This window comes from Chrysemys picta, chromosome 1 (genome assembly GCF_011386835.1).
Source record: "Chrysemys picta bellii isolate R12L10 chromosome 1, ASM1138683v2, whole genome shotgun sequence".
NCBI classification, from domain to species: domain Eukaryota; kingdom Metazoa; phylum Chordata; order Testudines; family Emydidae; genus Chrysemys; species Chrysemys picta.
Genome location: NC_088791.1, coordinates 67,992,620 through 68,012,107, shown reverse-complemented (window position 1 = coordinate 68,012,107; position 19,488 = coordinate 67,992,620). Strand labels below are relative to the sequence as shown.

Below are 19,488 nucleotides of genomic sequence, written 5' to 3'. Positions count from 1 at the left end.
AATACATATATCCCATGCAATGTATTGTATTTTCCTAATAAAACAAGTTATTTTTATTTGAATGATACAAAAGTAGGGTAAAAATCGGAAATAACTGAATAATACTTTTTGTAAAACCTGGGATTTTTTCGGTAAAATTTGGTTTAAACTGAAAACGAAGGAGCTTATGAATAAGCCAATTGGAAAAGGTCTCAGAGGGAATCCCAACAAATGATGCATGTCTTATGGTATGCAAAAAGATTCATAAAACAGAAGTACCCCTTCTTCTCCTCTGTACCAGAGTGCAAAGCAAGTGCTTTAGGAGATGACAGGAAGGGAGCCTTGTTGCTATGGACCTCCACTTGGGCATACCTAAGATGTGTAAGAAAAAGCCTAGTACTTTCCAGCATCAGCTGACACAAAATTTTCTGTACAGACTTATATGGGTACTGTGCATGCCAACTGGTTTTAAATTTACAAGGCTGCTTATATTTCTTTTGAGAAAATAAAAAAAATTCCCCACATAAAAACTGTTCAGTTAAATTTACTAAATATACTATTACTCACAGAGTTCATACATGTGGTTAAGGACAATATAAACATGTGGCAATTCACTTTACAGATTGCAGCCACCTTAACTCAAAACCAAAAGAAATACTTATGAATTATTTCAACAGTGTTGAAAGCCTTTGTAATTAAGTATATAGTTAGCGATGCAGATGTTGAAAGAATCTGCATGTTGTGATTCTGAGTTAAGGTAGCACATGGAAGGTGTACAGTCAGCAGACATAATCACTAAAAGGATAATAGAACATTTATGTAAAGTATTATTTAATACTCTCCTACTACAAGGATCCTTACAGGTATTTTGTCTACAAGTAATAATATGGATTGAAGAAATCTTAACTTAACAAATTAACAAAATATGATCTAATATGATCTATTAGAGGATTGGCACATCTTGCTTCTGGAGGCAGAACTCATTGCCACACTGCTTGAATTCCTCAATTCCCCCCCACAAGCTCCCAGGGCCACCCTCCCACCTCCCTCCATTTTAGGAACTCCATGCAGAAACCCCTCCTTCATGCCAGGGGCTCTGTGTGCCCCCTTTCCTTCCTAACTAGGGTCCCCCATTTTCTCCCTGTACCACATGTCTTAGTGCCCCCCTATCTACCACCTGTCTCTGTGCCCCTCTCATGTTCTCCCTACACAATTATTTATTTTTTTCTGTCTGGGAGATAAGTCATTCAGGGCAACCACATTTTAAACTCTATTGAATCAATGGGCAGAGCTCAGATGGGAGGTACTATGCTGGAAGGTATTAATGGCTACCATCAACTGGTTCTTTGATCTATAGACCACTACAGATCTCACTGAAGCTGACAGGTCTCTAACCACATGCCAGAGGCCTCTGTGTGTCCTCCACTGATTTTTCAATTTTCATCAAAACCCATAGGGTCCCACTGATGACTAGAACATTCTCTAGAAGTCTGGAGTTGACTGGAGGCAGTGTTCAAAAGTTATCATTTACTAACAGAGACAGGCCATCAAGTTGAGCATAAGGCTTAGCTTTGCTCAGCCACATAGGCTGGCCACGGACTTACCATAGTATGTACTTGCTGTCATGGACACAATCCAGAAAGATAAGGAAATACAAATAAGCAGGCTCAAAATGACAATATTTGTCATCATTTTGATAGATTCTTTGTAGTCCTCCTGCTGGTATGACATGAGAATTCAGAGGACAATTACCTATGGGAAAGAAAGAGCAAAAAGGATCAGACAAACGATTTCAATTAAAGAGGCATTTTTGTTAAAAACAAAGTTTAATGCAGAGGCTGTGGCTTGGGCCCTAGCGTTGGAGACCATTCCTCAGATCATTGCTAAGTTAAAGACAACTACACACCCACCTGGCAACGCCCCGCCCCACAACAGGGGAACATCTCGAAACTAACCCAGCAAGAGGGAGCCTCTCCCAGCGCGCACAGGCAAGAGGCACCAAGTCCATGTCACCACCCGTAAGAAAAGAGGGAGAGTCAGAAAAGGCAGAGCAAGTTTGTGATCCCCCCGCCCATGGGAGCGTGTCGGGTCTGCGAGCCCTTCTCCGCACGATGGGGGGTCGGGGTGTGTGGGGGTCGGATCTGCGGGCCTTTCCCCACACGTGAGCTGTTGGGGGGGGCGAGCCTGCGGGCCCTTCCCCCACAAGGTGGCGGCCCGGCTGTAGCGGCGCCGGGGAGGGGGGCCCGTAACCTCACCCTCTGCCACGCACGGCGGGCTCGCTGTCCTGCCCCGGCCGCTGGGCGAGCCTCATGCTCGGCCCCCGCGCGGTCGGGCACCGGCAGCGCCAGAGCGACCCCGGCTCCGCGCAGCCTCAGGGCTCCGGCCGCCACCGAGCCGCGCATGCTCTGTCGACTGCAATTCCTGCGCTTCCTGCCCATCCGCCTCTGCTCAGGGAAACACCCTCCGCCAGAGGCGCAGCACCGTGACCGCGGGCACTGAGCCCCCTCCCCCCACCGAGCCCGTGACAGCGGGGACTGGCCCTTCCCCACTGACTCCGGGCCCCCCATGCCTGTGACAGCGGGTTCTGACCCCGCCCAGAGTCTCACCAAGTACGTCTCCCCCGTCCCCACACCTGTGACAGCAGAGACTAATCCCCCCTCAGAGCCCGCGCCCCATGCGTGACAGTGGAGACTGATCTGCCCACCGAGCCTAGCCCCCCACCCATGACAGTGGGGAGTAACCCACCCCCGCACATTGAGCCCATGATCTCCATGACTGTGGAATTGAACCTCCCCCTCAACCAACCTCATTCCTGCCCACCCTCGTGGCAGTGGGGACTGAGACCCGCACCGAGCCCATGCCCTCCACACCCGCCAGTGACAGAGGCAACTGCCCCCCATGAGCCTAGGCCCCCTTAATCTCTGTGACAGCAGGACCAACCTCCCCCACAGAGCCCATGCCATCCTGACAGCAGGGACCGTCACCCCCACACACCCACCAAGCCTGGGCACCCCACCCCTGTGATAGCAAGATCTGATTCCCCCCAACCTCAAAGTAACAGTGGGGACTTCCCACCCATGGAAACTGTTCCCCCCCAAACTTACACACACACCACCCTCTCCCATCAGTTACAGCTTGGGCTCCAGCCCCATCCCCTTCTTGAAATTAGAACTGAGACCTGGGGCTGTTTCACCCCTCTACAGCATGGAACCCATGACCTCTTCCCCCCTCTCTTCAACTAAGCATCAAGTCTGTGCCTCCATCAGTCCCTTCAGTGAGAGCTAAGGTTGTGCTCCCCTCTCTTGCACTGACTATATGCTTTCCCATCGCCTCAGTAACAACTGGGGTTGGGTCCCCACATCCCCTCTATGAAGGTGATACCTGGGGCTGTCTCTCCCACCCCACACTGAGCATTGAGTATTTACCTTTCCCAATACTTCAGTGAGAACCAGGACTACGCGTCCCACTCCTTGCAATGAGTCTGTACTCCGTACTGTCTCCTCAATGAGATCTCCATCCACCCTCAGACCTGGGTTGTGTGCCTCATCCTTTGCAATGAATATTGATTCTATGCCCAACCCCTGCTTCACTCACTAAGCACCAAGTCTGTGACACCGCCTGCTTTATGCACTCCCATTCAGTCAGTTCTGGGGCTGGTCAGTACTCGCTGTACAATTTGAAGCCAAGGATCTCTAGAATTCCATACACGATTTATATTATGGAACAATAAAAAATTAATAGGTAACAATCTCACTTACCAATTCACAGAACAACAATGACAGGATGATGGCATCAATGTAAGGATTCGAGCATGAAATCATGGGGGTAGTAGTGATATCTCCAAATGCCCTGAATGAGATTTTAAACTTGTTCAAACACAGCAAAATCCTATAGCGTCAGAGGGAAAGACTTTCACACCGCCTTACAATTATCTTCAGATGAGTGCAGACCAACCCAGTCTGGCAACTTTTCTGAGTACATGCCAGAATTGTTTAGAGAGTGCCAGATGATCAGCAAAGAAGCCAATAAGAGTTATTAAGAGAGGTGCTTTGTGACCACACATATTGCATGGGCGGGGACCTGGCTATGAGTGCATCTGACTCCAAGTATCAGAAACTTTGTACATCCACAAAGCAAAGAAAGGTATGAAATTCCAGAACCTTCTGTATATTCTCCTTCCCCTTTGGGGCAGATAGCCATCAAATGTACAAGATTTTTGGGATCATTCTACAATCTACATAATTCTGAAGTATCATTCACAGATTCTACATTGTTATATACACAGCCGATATAATAAAAGGCCTATATCCCACAAATACTTATACAGCTGAGTAACTATAAGCAAACAAAAACAAGGAGGGGTCCTTGTGGCACCTTAGAGACTAACACATTTATTTGGGCATAAGCTTTTGTGGGCTAAAACCCACTTCATCAGATGCATAGAGTGAAAAAAACAGTAAGCAGAATATATATTATAGCACATGAAAAGATGGGAGTTGCCTTACCAAGCGGGGGGGGGGGGGGTTCAGTGTTAACGAGCCAATACAATTAAGGTGGAAGTGGCCTATTCTCAACAGTTGACAAGAAGGTTTGAGTATCAGCAGAGGGAAAATTACTTTTTGTAGTGACCTATCCACTCCCAGTCTTTATTCAGGCCTAATTTGATGGTGTTCAGTTTGCAAATTAATTCTAGTTCTGCGGTTTCTCGTTGGAGTCTGTTTTTGAAGTTTTTTTGTTGAAGAATTGCCACTTTTAAGTCTGTTATTGAGTGTCTAGGGAGACTGAAGTGTTCTACTGGGTTTTGAATGTTACAATTCTTGATGTCTGATTTGTGTCCATTTATTCTTTTGCGTAGAGACTGTCCGGTTTCGTCAATGTACATGGCAGAGGGGCATTCCTGGCACATGATGGCATATATCACATTGGTAGATGTGCAGGTGAACGAGCCCCTGATGGTGTGGCTGATGTGGTTAGGTCCTATGATGGTGTCCCTTGAATAGATATGTGGACAGAGTTGGCAACAGCCATGTTTACATTTTTGTTACCTTCTGGTGACTTAGAAGGGATGGAAATTGTTTAAAAATCTTAGTTTTGGAATTAAAATTTGGAAGTTTTATGTAATAGTTTATCATTTCCCTGAAAAACTACACCATTTAAAACATTTTTAGCTTGAACAAGCTGGCAGGTGTCATCTATTGAGTCTTCAGTGCATGTTACATCAAGTTTCATTCAGCATCTGCTGCAGTTTTTAAACAGTACTTACATACACAGCTAAGATTGGGGATCCTCTGGCAATAGTTGCAAGAGCTCAGAGGTTCTTTTGTTGTTGTGGAGATGGAGGAATAATTCAATGGCTGCTTGCAAGGTTTTCTATTTTGTCTACATTAGGGGTCTGATCCTGCAAATATTTATATGCATGCTTAATTTAATTAAAGTCTATAGTACTACTCTTGTGCTTAAAGGTAAGCACCTGCATAAGTGTTTACAGCATACAGGCTCTGGTAATTTTAGTAAAAAAATTACCACTGATGCCACCATTAGGTCAAGTGTTTCAGACAAGACTCTGGTGACTTTCAGCCTATTTACAACCCTATTTTGTGGTTATAAAAGCCAGCAGCTATTGGAATCTTCTCTGCACTCCAACTCCCACAAATGCTAACACTGGTGTAGCTGAACTGGTTGCAGTGTTGGTGTCTCCTTCCCCCCAAAAAAATCCCTTGTGTAAACATGGCCTTATTTGCAAGCAGTCTGAAATAATCAAACAGCTAACATGATTGTTTTGTTTTTATCAGTTTAACCCTACAAACAAGGCAATTGTTTAAGGACCACACTAAAGTAACAATGCTAGAGTGCACACATACAAATACTTAACAGAATCTAAATTACCTAACTTTTAAAACTCGCCATAATTCACCACCAGATGTCAGGGTAGAGCTCATCCTGACTCTCCTTAGGCCTGGTCTACACTACGAGTTTAGGTCGACTTTAGCAGTGTTAAATCGAATTAAGCCTGGACACGTTCACACGACGAAGCCCTTTCTTTCGACTTAAAGGGCCCTTTAAACCGGTTTCTTTACTCCACCTCCGACGAGGAGATTAGCGATAAAATCGGCCTTAGCGGGTCGGAATTGGGGTAGTGTGGACGGAATTCGACGTTATTGGCCTCCGGGAGCTATCCCACAGTGCTTCATTGTGACGCTCTGGACAGCACTCTAAACTCAGATGCACTGACCGGGTAGACAGGAAAAGCCCCGTGAAGGTTTGAATTTCATTTCCTGTTTGCCCAGCGTGGAGAGCACAGGTGACCACGCAGAGCTCATCAGCACAGGTAACCGTGATGGAGTCCCAGGATCGCAAAAGAGCTCCATCATGGACCCGAACGGGAGGTACGGGATCTGCTCGCCATATGGGGAGATGAATCAGTGCTAGCTGAACTCCGTAGCAGTAAACGAAATGGCAAAATATTAGAAAAGGTCTCCAAGGCCATGAAGGACCGAGGCCATAACAGGGACACACAGCAGTGCCGCGTGAAAATTAAGGAGCTAAGGCAAGCCTACCACAAAGCCAGAGAGGCAAACGGAAGGTCCGGGGCACAGCCGCAAACATGCTGCTTCTACGCAGAGCTGCATGTCATGCTAGAGGGTGCAGCCACCACTACCCCAACCGTGTGCTATGACTCCGTCACTGGAGAAACACACAGGGAAGCGGGTTCGGGGTACGAGGAAGATGAGGATGAAGATAATGTAGGTAGCTCACAGCAGCAAGTAAGCGGAGAAACCAGTTTCTCCAACAGCCAGGATATGTTTATCACCCTGGACCTGGAGCCAGTAACCCCCAAACTCACCCAAGGCGTGCTCCCAGACCCTGAGGGCACACAGGGGACCTCTGGTGAGTGTACCTTTGTAAATATTACACATGGTTTAAAAGCAAGTGTGTTTAATGATTAATGATTAATTTGCTCTGGCAATCGCGGCCAGTACAGCTACTGCAAAAGTCTGTTAATGTGTATGGGGATGGAACGGAAATCCTCCAGGGACATCTCCAGAAAGCTTTCCTTCATGTACTCCCAAAGCCTTTGTAAAAGGTTTCTGGGGAGGGCTGCCTTATCCCGTCCGCCATGGTAGGACACTTTACCACGCCAGGTCAGTAGCACGTAGTCTGGAATCATTGCATAACAAAGCATGGCAGCGTATGGTCCCGGTGTTTGCTGGCATGCAGACAGCATCCATTCCTTATCGCTCTTTGTTATCCTCAGGAGAGTGATATCATTCACGGTCACCTGGTTGAAATGGGGCGATTTTATTAAGGGGACATTCAGAGGTGCCCCTTCCTGCTCTGCTGAACAGAAATGTTCCCCGCTGTTAGCCACGCGGTGCGGGGGAGGGGTGAAGTGATCATCCCAGAGAATTGGGTGTGTGTGGGGGGGGCAGGGGGTTAGTTGGGTTTGTGCTGCATGTTAACCCGGAAACCGCAGCCCCTCCTGTTACATTGCAAACCCATTTTAAATGGCCAACCCAACGGGTGTTTGGTATGGGAAATGAGGGCGCTACTGTTTGAAACCATTCCCACATGTTAAGAAGGTTAAAAAAGCCAAAAGACTGCGGCTTACCATGGCTGCCTGCAAGCCGAAATCTGTAGCCTGGCACTGCGTGAGGGATCTCTCACACCAAAACAGCAGGCCCTCAATATAAGAGGAAAAATGCGACCTTGTAACGAAAGCACATGTGCTGTGTAATGTGAACAGCAAAATTTAACGTGGAAGAGTGTACCCATTGTTCTCTAAAATGTGTCTTTTTTAACCACCTCTCCCTTCTCCTCCACCAGCTGCAAATGTTTCTCCTTCATAGAGGCTAGTGAAGATTAGAAGGAGAAAACGGCGGACTCAGGATGACATGTTCATGGAGCTCCAGATGTCCTCCCACGCTGAAAGAGCACAGCAGAATGCGTGGAGGCAGTCAATGTCAGCCTACAGAAAAGCACAGTATGAACGAGAGGAGAGGTGGCGGGCTTTATCGCGGGATGAACAGAGCAAGTGGCGGGCTGAAGATGATAGGTGGCGTCAGCTTGCAGACAGAAGGCAAGAGTCGATGCTCCTGCTGCTGGAGCATCAAACTGATATGCTCCAGTGTATGGTTGAGCTGCAGGAAAGGCAGCAGGAGCACAGACCGCCACTATAGCCCCTGTGTAACCAACAGCCCTCCTCCCCAAGTTCCATAGCCTCCTCACCCAGACGCCCAAGAACACGGTGGGGGGGCCTCCGGCCACCCAGTCACTCCACCCCAGATGATTACCCGAGCATCAGAAGGCTGGCCTTCAATAAGAGTTAAAGTTTTAAACTGCAGTGTGTCCTTTTCCTTCCCTCCTCCCTCACCCATCCCGGGCTACCTTGGCAATTATCCCCCTAGTTGTGTGATGAATTAATAAAGAATTCATGAATGTGAAGTAACAATGACTTTATTGCCTCTGCAAGCGGTGCTCGAAGGGGGAGGGAAGAGTGGGGTGGTTGGTTTACAGGGAAGTAAAGTGAACCGGGTGGGGCGGAGGGTTCATCAAGGAGAAACAAACAGAAGTTTCACACCGTAGCCTGGCCAGTCACAAAACTCGTTTTCAAAGCTTCTCTGATGCGCACCGCGCCCTGCTGTGCTCTTCTAACCGCCCTGGTGTCTGGCTGCGCGTAACCAGCAGCCAGGCGATGTGCCTCAACCTCCCACCCTGCCATAAATGTGTCCCCTTTACTCTCACAGATATTGTAGAGCGCATAGCAAGCAGCAATAACAATGGGGATATTCTTTTCGCTGAGGTCTGAGTGAGTCAGTAAGCTGCACCAGCGCGCTTTTAAACGTCCAAATGCACATTCCACCACCATTCGGCACTTGCTCAGCCTGTAGTTGAACAGGTCCTGACTACTGTCCAGGCTGCCTGTGTACGGCTTCATGAGCCATGGCATTAAGGGGTAGGCTGGGTCCCCAGGGATAACTATAGGCATTTCAACATCCCCAATGGTTATTTTCTGGTCCGGGAAGAAAGTCCCTTCCTCCAGCTTTCGAAACAGACCAGAGTGCCTGAAGACGCGAGCATCATGTACCTTTCCCGACCATCCCATGTTGATGTTGGTGAAACGTCCCTTGTGATCCACCAGGGCTTGCAGCAGCATTGAAAAGTACCCCTTGCAGTTTATGTACTCGGTGGCTTGGTGCTCCGGTGCCAAGATAGGGATATGGGTTCTGTCTATCGTCCCACCACAGTTTGGGAATCCCATTGCAGCAAAGCCATCCACTATGGCCTGCACGTTTCCCAGAGTCACTACCCTTGATATCACCAGGTCTTTCATTGCCCTGGCAACTTGGATCACAGCAGCCCCCACAGTAGATTTGCCCACTCCAAATTGATTCCTGAATGACCGGTAGCTGTCTGGCGTTGCAAGCTTCCACAGGGCTGTCGCCACTCACTTCTCAACTGTGAGGGCTGCTCTCATCCTGGTATTCTGGCACTTCAGGGCAGGGGAAAGCAAGTCACAAAGTTCCATGAAAGTGCCCTTACGCATGCGAAAGTTTCGCAGCCACTGGGAATCGTCCCACACCTGCAGCACGATGTGGTCCCACCAGTCTGTGCTTGTTTCCCTGGCCCAGAATCGGCGTTCCACTGCCCCAGTAACATCATGATCTGCACATTGCTGGGGCCAGTGCCTTGTGAGAGGTCTATGTCCATGTCAATTTCCTCATTACTCTCGTCGCCGCGCTGCAATCGCCTCCTCGGCTGGTCCTGATTTTGCTTTGGCATGTCCTGGCTCTGCATATACTCCAGGACAATGCGCGTGGTGTTCATAGTGCTCATAATTGCCGCGGTGATCTGAGCGGGCTCCATGATCCCAGTGCTATGGCGTCTGGTCTGAAAAAAGGCGCGAAACTAGTATCTGACGGAGGGAGGGAGGGGCGAGTGACGACATGGCGTACAGGTACAGGGAATTAAAATCAACAAAGGTGGCTGTGCATCAGGGAGAAACACAAATAACTGTCACACAGAATGGCCCCCCCCAAAGATTGAACTCAAAACCCTGGGTTTAGCAGGCCGTTGATTTCACAGAAGGAGGGGGAAGCAAATGAATACAGAACAAATCTAATTCTAATGAAGTCAACCCAAATGCTAACTTTAGTGCCCTATTTTTTTTTAAATCTTGGCTTGTGTTTTTATTAGCACCTGCAAAAATTATACATAAGTTCTGGATCCTGAATTTGGTACTATGCTTGGGGAAACAGGATTATACATTATAATTAAGGATTATAGATCAGTACAACATCAGACATACCAAGCAAACAGCACTAAACAGTTGAGAACAAATGGAACTTATCCCAATAGTTTCTGACCTAAGAAGAGATAGTACAAAACAGTATAGAAGAAGTAAAGGTCTATATTGTTTTTTGACTTTCTCACTCCATATTGTTCTTATGCAATACAAATTTACACTACCTTTGTTATGGGCATAGATTTAAATAAAATATATTAAAATGTTCACACTATCTGGTTTTAAGAATATTGTTCTTCAATATGTGCTTAAATCAGTAAAAAAAGTAAAGTGTCTTCCATGCTTAGTACACAGAGTTCAACACCTAATAACTAAATTTCTATAAATCTAAGCAACACACATATTACTCATTCATGCTTGTAAAATTTATAATCTATATATTTTTAAATAAACCATGAGCCATCCAGTGCCAAAAAAGCAACCAAACAATTTTCTTAATGGTTTGGAAAAAAACGAACAGACCTGAAAGCCTTTTCTTTCAGCTTTCCTAAATAAATGCCCCTCTGATCTAAACAACATCATGAAAAGTTTCAGCTAAAAGTTATCTTTTAAAAGAAGGTGTATGCAACTGAAAGCAAAAGTTTAAAACTCGAGGCCTTCTTATCTTCAGCTACAGCACTCCAATTGCAGCAATATAAAACAAAACTGGTTTTGAGTCTAGAAGTTCCTACCCTGCAGTACCATAATAAGAAAAAGGAATGGGTAAAGGAAGTATGATGTTTGAAGATACTAGGATACTACTATATACGGTATACTAATCACAATACACTCATCTACATTCTAAAATTGAAAAAATCCCAGAAATATTTCAGGATTTGGCATTTTCTAATGTAGGTTTATAATATCAGAGCATAAAATGTCTCCTGTCCCAGAGAGCTCTTGAAAATAGATTTTGTTTACTACTTTCCTCCTCCTTCCCCTCCTTTCTTGTACCCTCTAATATAGTATTTTGAATCTTTTCTTCACCACTTCTCAAAGTAAATTCATATCCATGATCTCTCTGTTTCTGAAAAGACATTGTTTGTATCACTGTTCAGATTCTTTCCTTAGAGCTGTAACATCAAGAGGGAACACTCTCATTATAAATTAGTCAATTTTTACCTGTTTGTGGGTGTTTTTAAATAACAGAAACTATATTTGTTTAATCAAGGAATAACAGGAAGAGCAGGGGGACCTGAAAACCTTAACAGGTGAGCTTATGCCGATTAGGGGCAGAGCTGAGTCTATATACATACAACTCGAGGCCTGCTGATATAGTTACCTTGGAATTAGTTGGATAGTAAAGATTAGAAAACTTGGAGTGTTCTTAATTATTTAAGGGTGTTTGGTAGTTCTGTATACATTTTATTCATTTTTACTTAAAATATACCTCTATTAGCTTGACTTACAGAGCAAAACTTTGTAATCTGGGGTGGCCTTTTACATTGCTTTTATATTTCTTGTAACCCTCCATAAAGGCAATATTGATGGTTGGTTTTATTATTTAATAGAAAGTTATCAACTGAATTTGTTTTTAAAAAATGGGCTTTAAAAATCCATGTGTCTGATAGAGCAACCTTTAAATAGTATATGCTGGAACTTTATAAAAAATAAAAAAATCTTTTAAGTTCCTATTAGGGTTTTCCTGATGATGTCCTTTTCAGTAATGGAAAAACTGATTCTGAACAAAGTAGTGTTAAATGCATAAAATTAAAAAAGGTAAGAAAAATAGCTTTAAAAAAATCTATCACTTATAGTAATTTTAAGCATTGCTTCTTTCTTAACAAAATAGACAGTAATGTGATATTTTCAAGATAATGGTGTTTTTAAGTGAGGATACTAAAGCAAATAGAGGGAAAGGTGTCCAATTATAGGGGTATGGAACTTATGGATAATCATATTGGAGGGAATGATAAATGAAATACTTCTAATGGATTTGGCACACAAGACAACTAAATACATATAAACAGGTATGATGTGAGACAAATGACTCTGATTCAGAATATGTTGGTACAGAGGCTATTATTTTACAAATACCCACACTGTACTAGGTACTTTCCAAACAGGAAAAAAAAGCATGATCTGTATCACCAGAAGCTCATAGTCACACACATGAAAATAAACAGTAGCTGAGGTAAGTGAAACAACAAATACAGTGTTCCTACCAAATACCTGTGTGTATACATATATATGTGATATGAATTATGCCCAAAGTTATTTCTCAACTGGAACAATGATAGCTAGCAAACTTGTATAAGCATTATAACAGACACGTCTTGAGGAGGGACATACATTATCTAGGTTCTTATGGCTAAGTTAATTGAAGTCCTTCCATGCATAAGGGCAGTGTGAAAGAAGGCAGGGAGATACCTTTGGGAAGCTGAAAAATGGGTAGTTAAGGCTGGCATCATTGGAAGCAGAGGCTGAGTCATACAGGGTTCTGAAGGCACTAAAAAGTCTACATTTAATGCACTAAAGGAGAAGGGGCCAGTGAAGTGTTCTAAAGTTCCAGTCAAGGAAGATGGCATTAGAGAAAGGACTGGTACACAGAAACCAGTGAAAAAAAACAATGAACAATGAAAAAAGCAGCAGAGAAGTCAAGTAGAATGAAGATGGAGTAAAGACCTTGATAGTTAGCAAGGAAGAGGTTGTTGTAGACTTTGGGCCAGATCTACAAAGGGACTTAAGCATTGTAGTGCCTACTTTTAGGCAGCTAGAAATCTCTGGAACAACAGTAAAATCCACAAAGTCTGCATTAGGTGCCAGCACTCCCTATACAGTGAATGGGGAGAGAAAAGCACTTTAGAATGTGAGCCACAAAAGCCAGCCCACTAGATAGGTACTGCCTAAGCTAGCCAATGGTAGATGACAACAAAAGGGATGTGTCCTAAGGCCTGGTCTACACTATGAGTTTAGTTTGAATTTATCAGTGTTAAATTGAATTAACCCTGCACCCGTCCACACAACGAAGTCATTTACTTCGACATAAAGGGCTCTTAAAATCGATTTCTGTACTCCTCCCTGACGAGGGGAGTAGCGCCGAAATCGACATTGCCATTTCAAATTAGGGTTAGTGTGGCCGCAATTCAACAGTATTGGCCTCCGGGAGCTATCCCACAGTGCACCATTGTGACCACTCTGGACAGCAATCTGAACTCAGATGCACTGGCCAGGTAGACAGGAAAAGCCTGCGAACTTTTGAATTTCATTTCCTGTTTGCCCAGCGTGGAGAGCTGATCAGCACAGGCAGAATCAAAAAAGAGCTCCAGCGTGGACTGCATCTGATCTCTGTATGGGGAGATGAATCTGTTCTATCAGAACTCTGTTCCAAAAGACGAAATGCCAAAACATTTGAAAAAATCTCCAAGGCCATGATGGACAGAGGCCACAACAGGGACTCAACACAGTGCTGCATGAAACTTAAGGAGCTGAGACAAGCGTACCAGGAAGCCAAAGAATCAAATGGACACTCACGGAGGGAGGGGCGACTGACGACTGTAGCTATCCCACAGTTCCCGCACTCTCCAAAACCATTTGAATTCTGGGTTGAGCTCCCAATGCCTGAAGGGTCAAAAACATTGTCGTGGGTGGTTGAGGGTATATGTCGTCAGGCCCCCTTCTCCCCTCCCCCCGCCCCGTGAAAGCAAAGGGAAAAAAATCATTTCTCACCTTTTTTCACTGTCACCATATGTCTACTGGATGCTGCTGGCAGACGCAGTGCTGCAGCACTACACAGCAGCATCCCCTTGCCTTGCCTTGCGGATGGCAGACGGTGCAGTATGACTGGTAACCATCATCGTCGTCCCGTGGGTGCTCCTGGCTGACCTTGGTGAGGTCGGTCGGGAGTGCCTGGACAAAAAGGGGAATGACTCCAGGTCATTCTCTTCTTTAAGTTTTGTGTAATGGAGATTCAGTCCTGCCTGGAATATCATGCCAGCTGGAGGCTTCTGCCTCAGGCTGTTCTCCCAGTTGGCAGCACCGCGCGGTCGCACCTACCCCAGCCTACCCCTTCCTCCCATGGCTCACAATCAGATACGTAGACCTCTACATTTTGCTGCAAATAAAAAAATAAAGCTGCCGTTTAGAACTGTCCCCCAGCATACATATCCTGGGACATTTTGTATTTTACCAGTGTCAACCAAAGGCCCACAAACAAATGGAGATTCAGTCCTGCCTGTGCTTCTATCCTAGTGCTTATCACAGATTCCCATTTTCAGCTATAGGCTGAGCAAGTGCAGAATGGTGGTTCACTCGACTTCGCTGTAAGCCAACCGCCCTCCCCTCCCCCCTTTGATCTCTGCTTGCAGAGGCAATAAAGTCAGTGTTGTTTCAAATTCATGCATTCTTTATTACTTCATCACACAAATGGGGGGATAACTGCCAAGGTAGCTCAGGAGGGGTGAGGGAGGAGGGAAGCAACGGGTGGGGGTGTTGTAGGGGCACCCCCTAGAATGGCATTCAGCTCATCATTTCTGCGGGATGTCTGGGGCTCTGACCCGGAGCGGCCGTTTGCCTTTCTGGTTCTTTAGTAGGCTTGCCTGATATTCTAGGCAGGACTGACTCTCCATTAGACAAAACTTAAAGAAGAGAATGACCTGGGGAGTCATTCCCATTTTTGTACAGGCGCCACTGACCGACCTCACCGAGGCCGGCCAGGAGCACCCATGACAGCAGCAGAGAGTACAGTATGGCTGGTAACCGTCTTTGCCAACTTGCAAAGCAGCAGACAGTACAGTATGGCTGGTAACCATCTTTGCTAACTTGCAAAGGCAAGGGGATGCCGCTGTGTAGCGCTGCAGTACCGCGTCTGTCAGCAGCATCCAGTAGACATACGGTGACAGTGAAAAAAGGCTGAATGGGCTCCATGGTTGCCGTGCTATGGCGTCTGCTTGGGTAATCCAGGGAAAAGGGCGCAAAATGATTGTCTGCCATTGCTTTCACGGAGGGAGGATTGACTGACGACATTTACCCATAACCACCCGCGACAAATTTTTGGCCCCATCAGGCATTGGGATCTCAACCCAGAATTCCAATGGGCGGGGGAGACTGGGGGAAACTATGGGATAGCTATGGGATAGCTACCCACAGTGCAACGCTCCAGAAGTCGACGCTAGCCTCGGTACATGGACGCACACTGCCGAATTAATGTGCTTAGTGTGGCCGCATGCACTTGACTTTATATAATCGGTTGCCAAAAATCAAATTCTGTAAATTCGGAGTAATCCCGTAATGTAGACATACCCTAAGTCTTGCCCCTCTCACAGAGCTAGGTAACTAAATACAGACTGTAGAGAAGCACTGATCTCTGCTTGCAAGTCACAAACAGCAACACTTTCATGTAGTCAGGTGGCTTAGGTGCTGTGACAAGCAGGGTCCAGAGGAGAGAACAGAAGGTTTCGAACCCCCAGTTAAACCAATTGTTTGCATTATTATGATATTTTATTGTAAGAGTATATCAAGTAAGAGCTTTTATTAAAGCTTGTAATGCACTGAACTTAGTAGTTGTTATGAGATATGGGCTTCAAGTACTTAGTCATTGTGTAGCCTAGGAAAAAACAATGAGGAACCATCAAAGCAAATGAGAACAGCTTGAAACTGAAAAGAAACCCCCAGTCTTCAAAAATGAAGAAAGGAGAGAATTTTCCTCACTTTGAATACCTATAGTGGCAGAAGAAAAAAATAACTGCAAACCATTTTAAAATGGAAGGGGTTTTAACTGAGAGCATCTAGAACTGGGAGGATAGTCTTAAGACGGGAGACTGTCCGAGAATGCTGGATCCCTCCTACAGCTAGGGGATACACTGGGAAACTGTTTTAAGGCAATAGGTAACTCTTACTAGAAAAGGGATTTTTTTCATCTAATAGGAAAGTGTAAACCTGGAGGCTGTCTCTTTGTTTTCTGTGTAACTTGTATATGTTTGCTTTCCTTGGACTCTTTCATCTTTGAATCTCTGGTTTTTCTATTAAATTTTTTGCTCACTTTCATCCGAAGCAGCCTCTGGTGTGCAAACTGTGTGGAGTAGGTGTACCAAAGTGAGGGGGTGGTTTCACATCTTCAGGAGTGATGAACCAGAGGGGAACAGTTCAAGATGAGAACTACCTGGCTACTTGGTTTCCCTAAGAGCCTTTGATCATGAGGGACCTTACCAAAGGCTTTCTGAATATCCAAGTACAATATATCAACTAGATCACCATTGTCTGCATGCTTGTTGATTCCCTCAAATAATTCTAATAGATAGGTGAGGCATGACTTCCCTTTGCAAAAGCCCTGTTGACTCTTCCTCAACAAATCTTGTTTATCTACGTGCCTGATAATTCTGTTCTTTACTATAGTTTCCACCAATTTCCCCGATTTTGAAGTTAGGCTTACCAGCCTGTAATTGCCAGGATCTCCTCTGGAGCCCTTTTTAAAAATTGGTATTACATTAGCTGCCTTCCAGTCATCTGCTACAGAGGCTGATTTCAGTGACAATATGCAGTTCTGCAATTTCATATTTGAGTTCCTTAAGAACTGTGGGGTGAATATCATCTGGTCCTGATAACTTATTATTGTTTAGTTTATCAATTTGTTCTAAAACTTCTTCTGTTGACACATCATTTTGGGACAGTACTTCAGAACTGTCACCAAAAAGAATAGTTCGGATGTAGATATCTCCCGCACATCCTCCACAGTGAAGACCGATGCAAAAAAATTAATTTAGCTTCTCTGCAATGACTTTGTCTTCCTTGAGTGGTCTTTTAACACCTTTGTTTTTTAGTGGTCCCACTGTGTGTTGGGCAAGCTTTCTGCTTCTGATATACTAATAAAAACCTGTTCGTTTTTGCATTTTTGTCAAGTTGCTTCTCAAATTCTTTCCTAGCCTGCCTCAACAGAGGTGCTGAATTAATGAGTCCAAGAACTACTTGTTTATGTTGCACTTTTGTTTTCCCCGGAAGGAGCAGACCTGAGAGTCAAAAAGCACCCCTGCAGCCTATAAGATAGTGGAAAACTTACAACAGTGGGGAAACACACACAGCCAACGCTGCAGAAGTAAGCTCCTTGATTACATCCTGCTTAACTCTAGCTTTAAGGGAATAAGTTTGAGGCATTCTTTAACCGGGACTCCATGTGATAGGGTGTGTCTCTATTTTGTCAAGTGTACATAGAGTATCTAATGAATAATTGAATCATACTGTATAAACGTGGGAATTGCCACCTTCCCTTTCATTGAATGGAGGGAGAATTTAGGCTTATTCTTCGTTGTCTAAATAAAGTCCTGAAAAAAATCTGTCTGTGGATGAGATTCATAGTAAAGAGTTGAGAATACAGAATCTCCTGCAGAGTGTTTTCATTTTAATTAGGCTTATTTTTATTCTGTACATTAGCTTTGCTATTTGCTATTAGCTACTTGCTCCTATCTTCCCAAATTTAGTTTTACTTACTGTTTCTATATTTTTATTTGTCTTAGTCAATAATATACATGAAGTCCAAATATTTGAGTTTCCAGGACATGTGATTTACTAACAGTCAAAACTTGATATAAAACAAACTCTCCACACTGATAAGGCATATGATTTGCCCAATTTTATTTTGTAATTTAGATTACAAATATAAATCTTTACATACTCAGTATTTCTGGGGAAGCATTTATTCTGGCTCTTCAAGTAGTAATATTGTCTGGGCCTCAATGTCCAATCCTGTAAAAAAAATCCCCACAATTTGCCTTTTTGTCAAGTTGCTATATAAATCTATGTGTCAGAGAATCACAGGTTAAGGCCAGAGGGACCACCACATTATCTAGTCTGACCCATGTATATCACAGGCCACCAACACCACCCACACACTAAACCCAACAACTGAAAATAGTCCAAGGTATTACAGCCCACAGTTGACTAGACTATTATGTGCCAGACAGAATAGGAGATACTGAGGTGCACCAGTGCACAAGGTCCCCGCAGTGGCAGGGAATCGATTGAGATATATTCAGATAATCCTGATAAGTGACCTGCTCTCTATGCTGTAGAGGAAGGTGAACCCTACCCCAAGGTAACTGACAATTTGATCTGGGGGGGAAACTGCTTCCTGACACCACATCTGGCAATCAGTTAGACCCTGAGCACAGAAGCAAGAACCAGCCAGACAAGCACATGAGACAGAATGCTCAGTGCCACCTCAGAGTACTATCCCACCACATCCAGTGTCCCATCTCCAGCTGTGGCCTCCCTAGTGCTTCAGAAGGAGACAAGAAAAGAAAAAGAAGAATGCATTGGGGGAGGGGGGAATCCCTTCCTGACCCCTGCAGCTGACTGGCTGAAGCCCTGAAGCCTGAGATCTTAGGAACCAGAAGGGACTCCCAGGGCTCACGCACCCTGCCCTCCACTGTTACATACAACCCTGTCATACAATCCCACTCATAAATTTGTCCAGCTCTCTCTCAAAACTAAATAAGTTGCTTACCCCTACAAGTCCTAGTGGGAGGCTGTTCCAGAACCTCTCTCCTCTGATGGTTAGAAAACTTCTTCTAATTTCCAGGCTGAATTTGTTCATAGCCAGTTTACACACATTTGTTCTTGTGCCAACATTGTTAACTTAAACAGCTCTTCACTCTCCTTGGTGTTTACCCCAATGTATTTATGGAGAACAATCATATCACCTCTCAGCCTTCATTGTGCGAGGCTAAACAAGCCAAGCTCTTCCAATCTCCTCTCATAAGATAGGCCCTCCATTCCCCTGATCATCCTAGTAGCTCTTCTCTACACCTGTTATAGTTTGAATTAATCTTTCTTAAACATGGGTGACCAGAATTGTACACAGCATTCCAAATGAGGTCTTACTTGTGCCTTGTACAATGGCATTAATATTTCTCTCTCTCTACTGGAAATGCCTTGTTTAATACATCCTAGGATCACATTTGTCTTTTTCACAGCCACGTCACATTGGTGGCTCAGTTATCCTGTGATCGACCTACACATGCAGGTCCCTCTCCTCCTCTGTAACTTCCCACTGATGAGCCCCCAGCTTGTAGCAGAAATTCTTATTAGACCCTACATAATTATTAGACCCTTGCACTTCGTACTATTAAATTCCATCCCATTTCTGTTACTCCAGTCTTAAAGGACAACTAGTTCCTCTGTATTGACAATGCCTTCCAACTTTGTATCATTGGTACAAAAAGTAGAAGTGTGCTAAAGTCATTAATATAAATATTAAATAAGATCTGTCTCAAGGTCGATCCTTGAGGAACTCC

The 19,488-nt window shown here is 44.7% G+C and overlaps 1 protein-coding gene across 5 annotated transcripts in view; it reads right to left on the bottom strand.

The window, feature by feature from the left end:
* TMEM19 (transmembrane protein 19) overlaps window positions 1-19,488 on the bottom strand; it is a 50,370-nt gene that overhangs the window by 29,401 nt on the left and 1,481 nt on the right. The window contains exons 1-2 of one of the 5 annotated variants that reach the window (XM_065559001.1): window positions 1,890-2,403; window positions 1,584-1,731 (exon numbers count right to left, since the gene is read on the bottom strand). In XM_065559001.1, the coding sequence (XP_065415073.1) occupies window positions 1,584-1,710 (127 nt within the window). In that variant the 5' untranslated portion in view covers window positions 1,711-1,731; window positions 1,890-2,403. Of the gene's footprint in view, window positions 1-1,583; window positions 1,732-1,889; window positions 2,404-19,488 lie in introns of those variants that run through there. The other 4 variants (XM_065559004.1, XM_005280071.4, XM_042860124.2 and 1 more) reach the window with 4 other exon arrangements.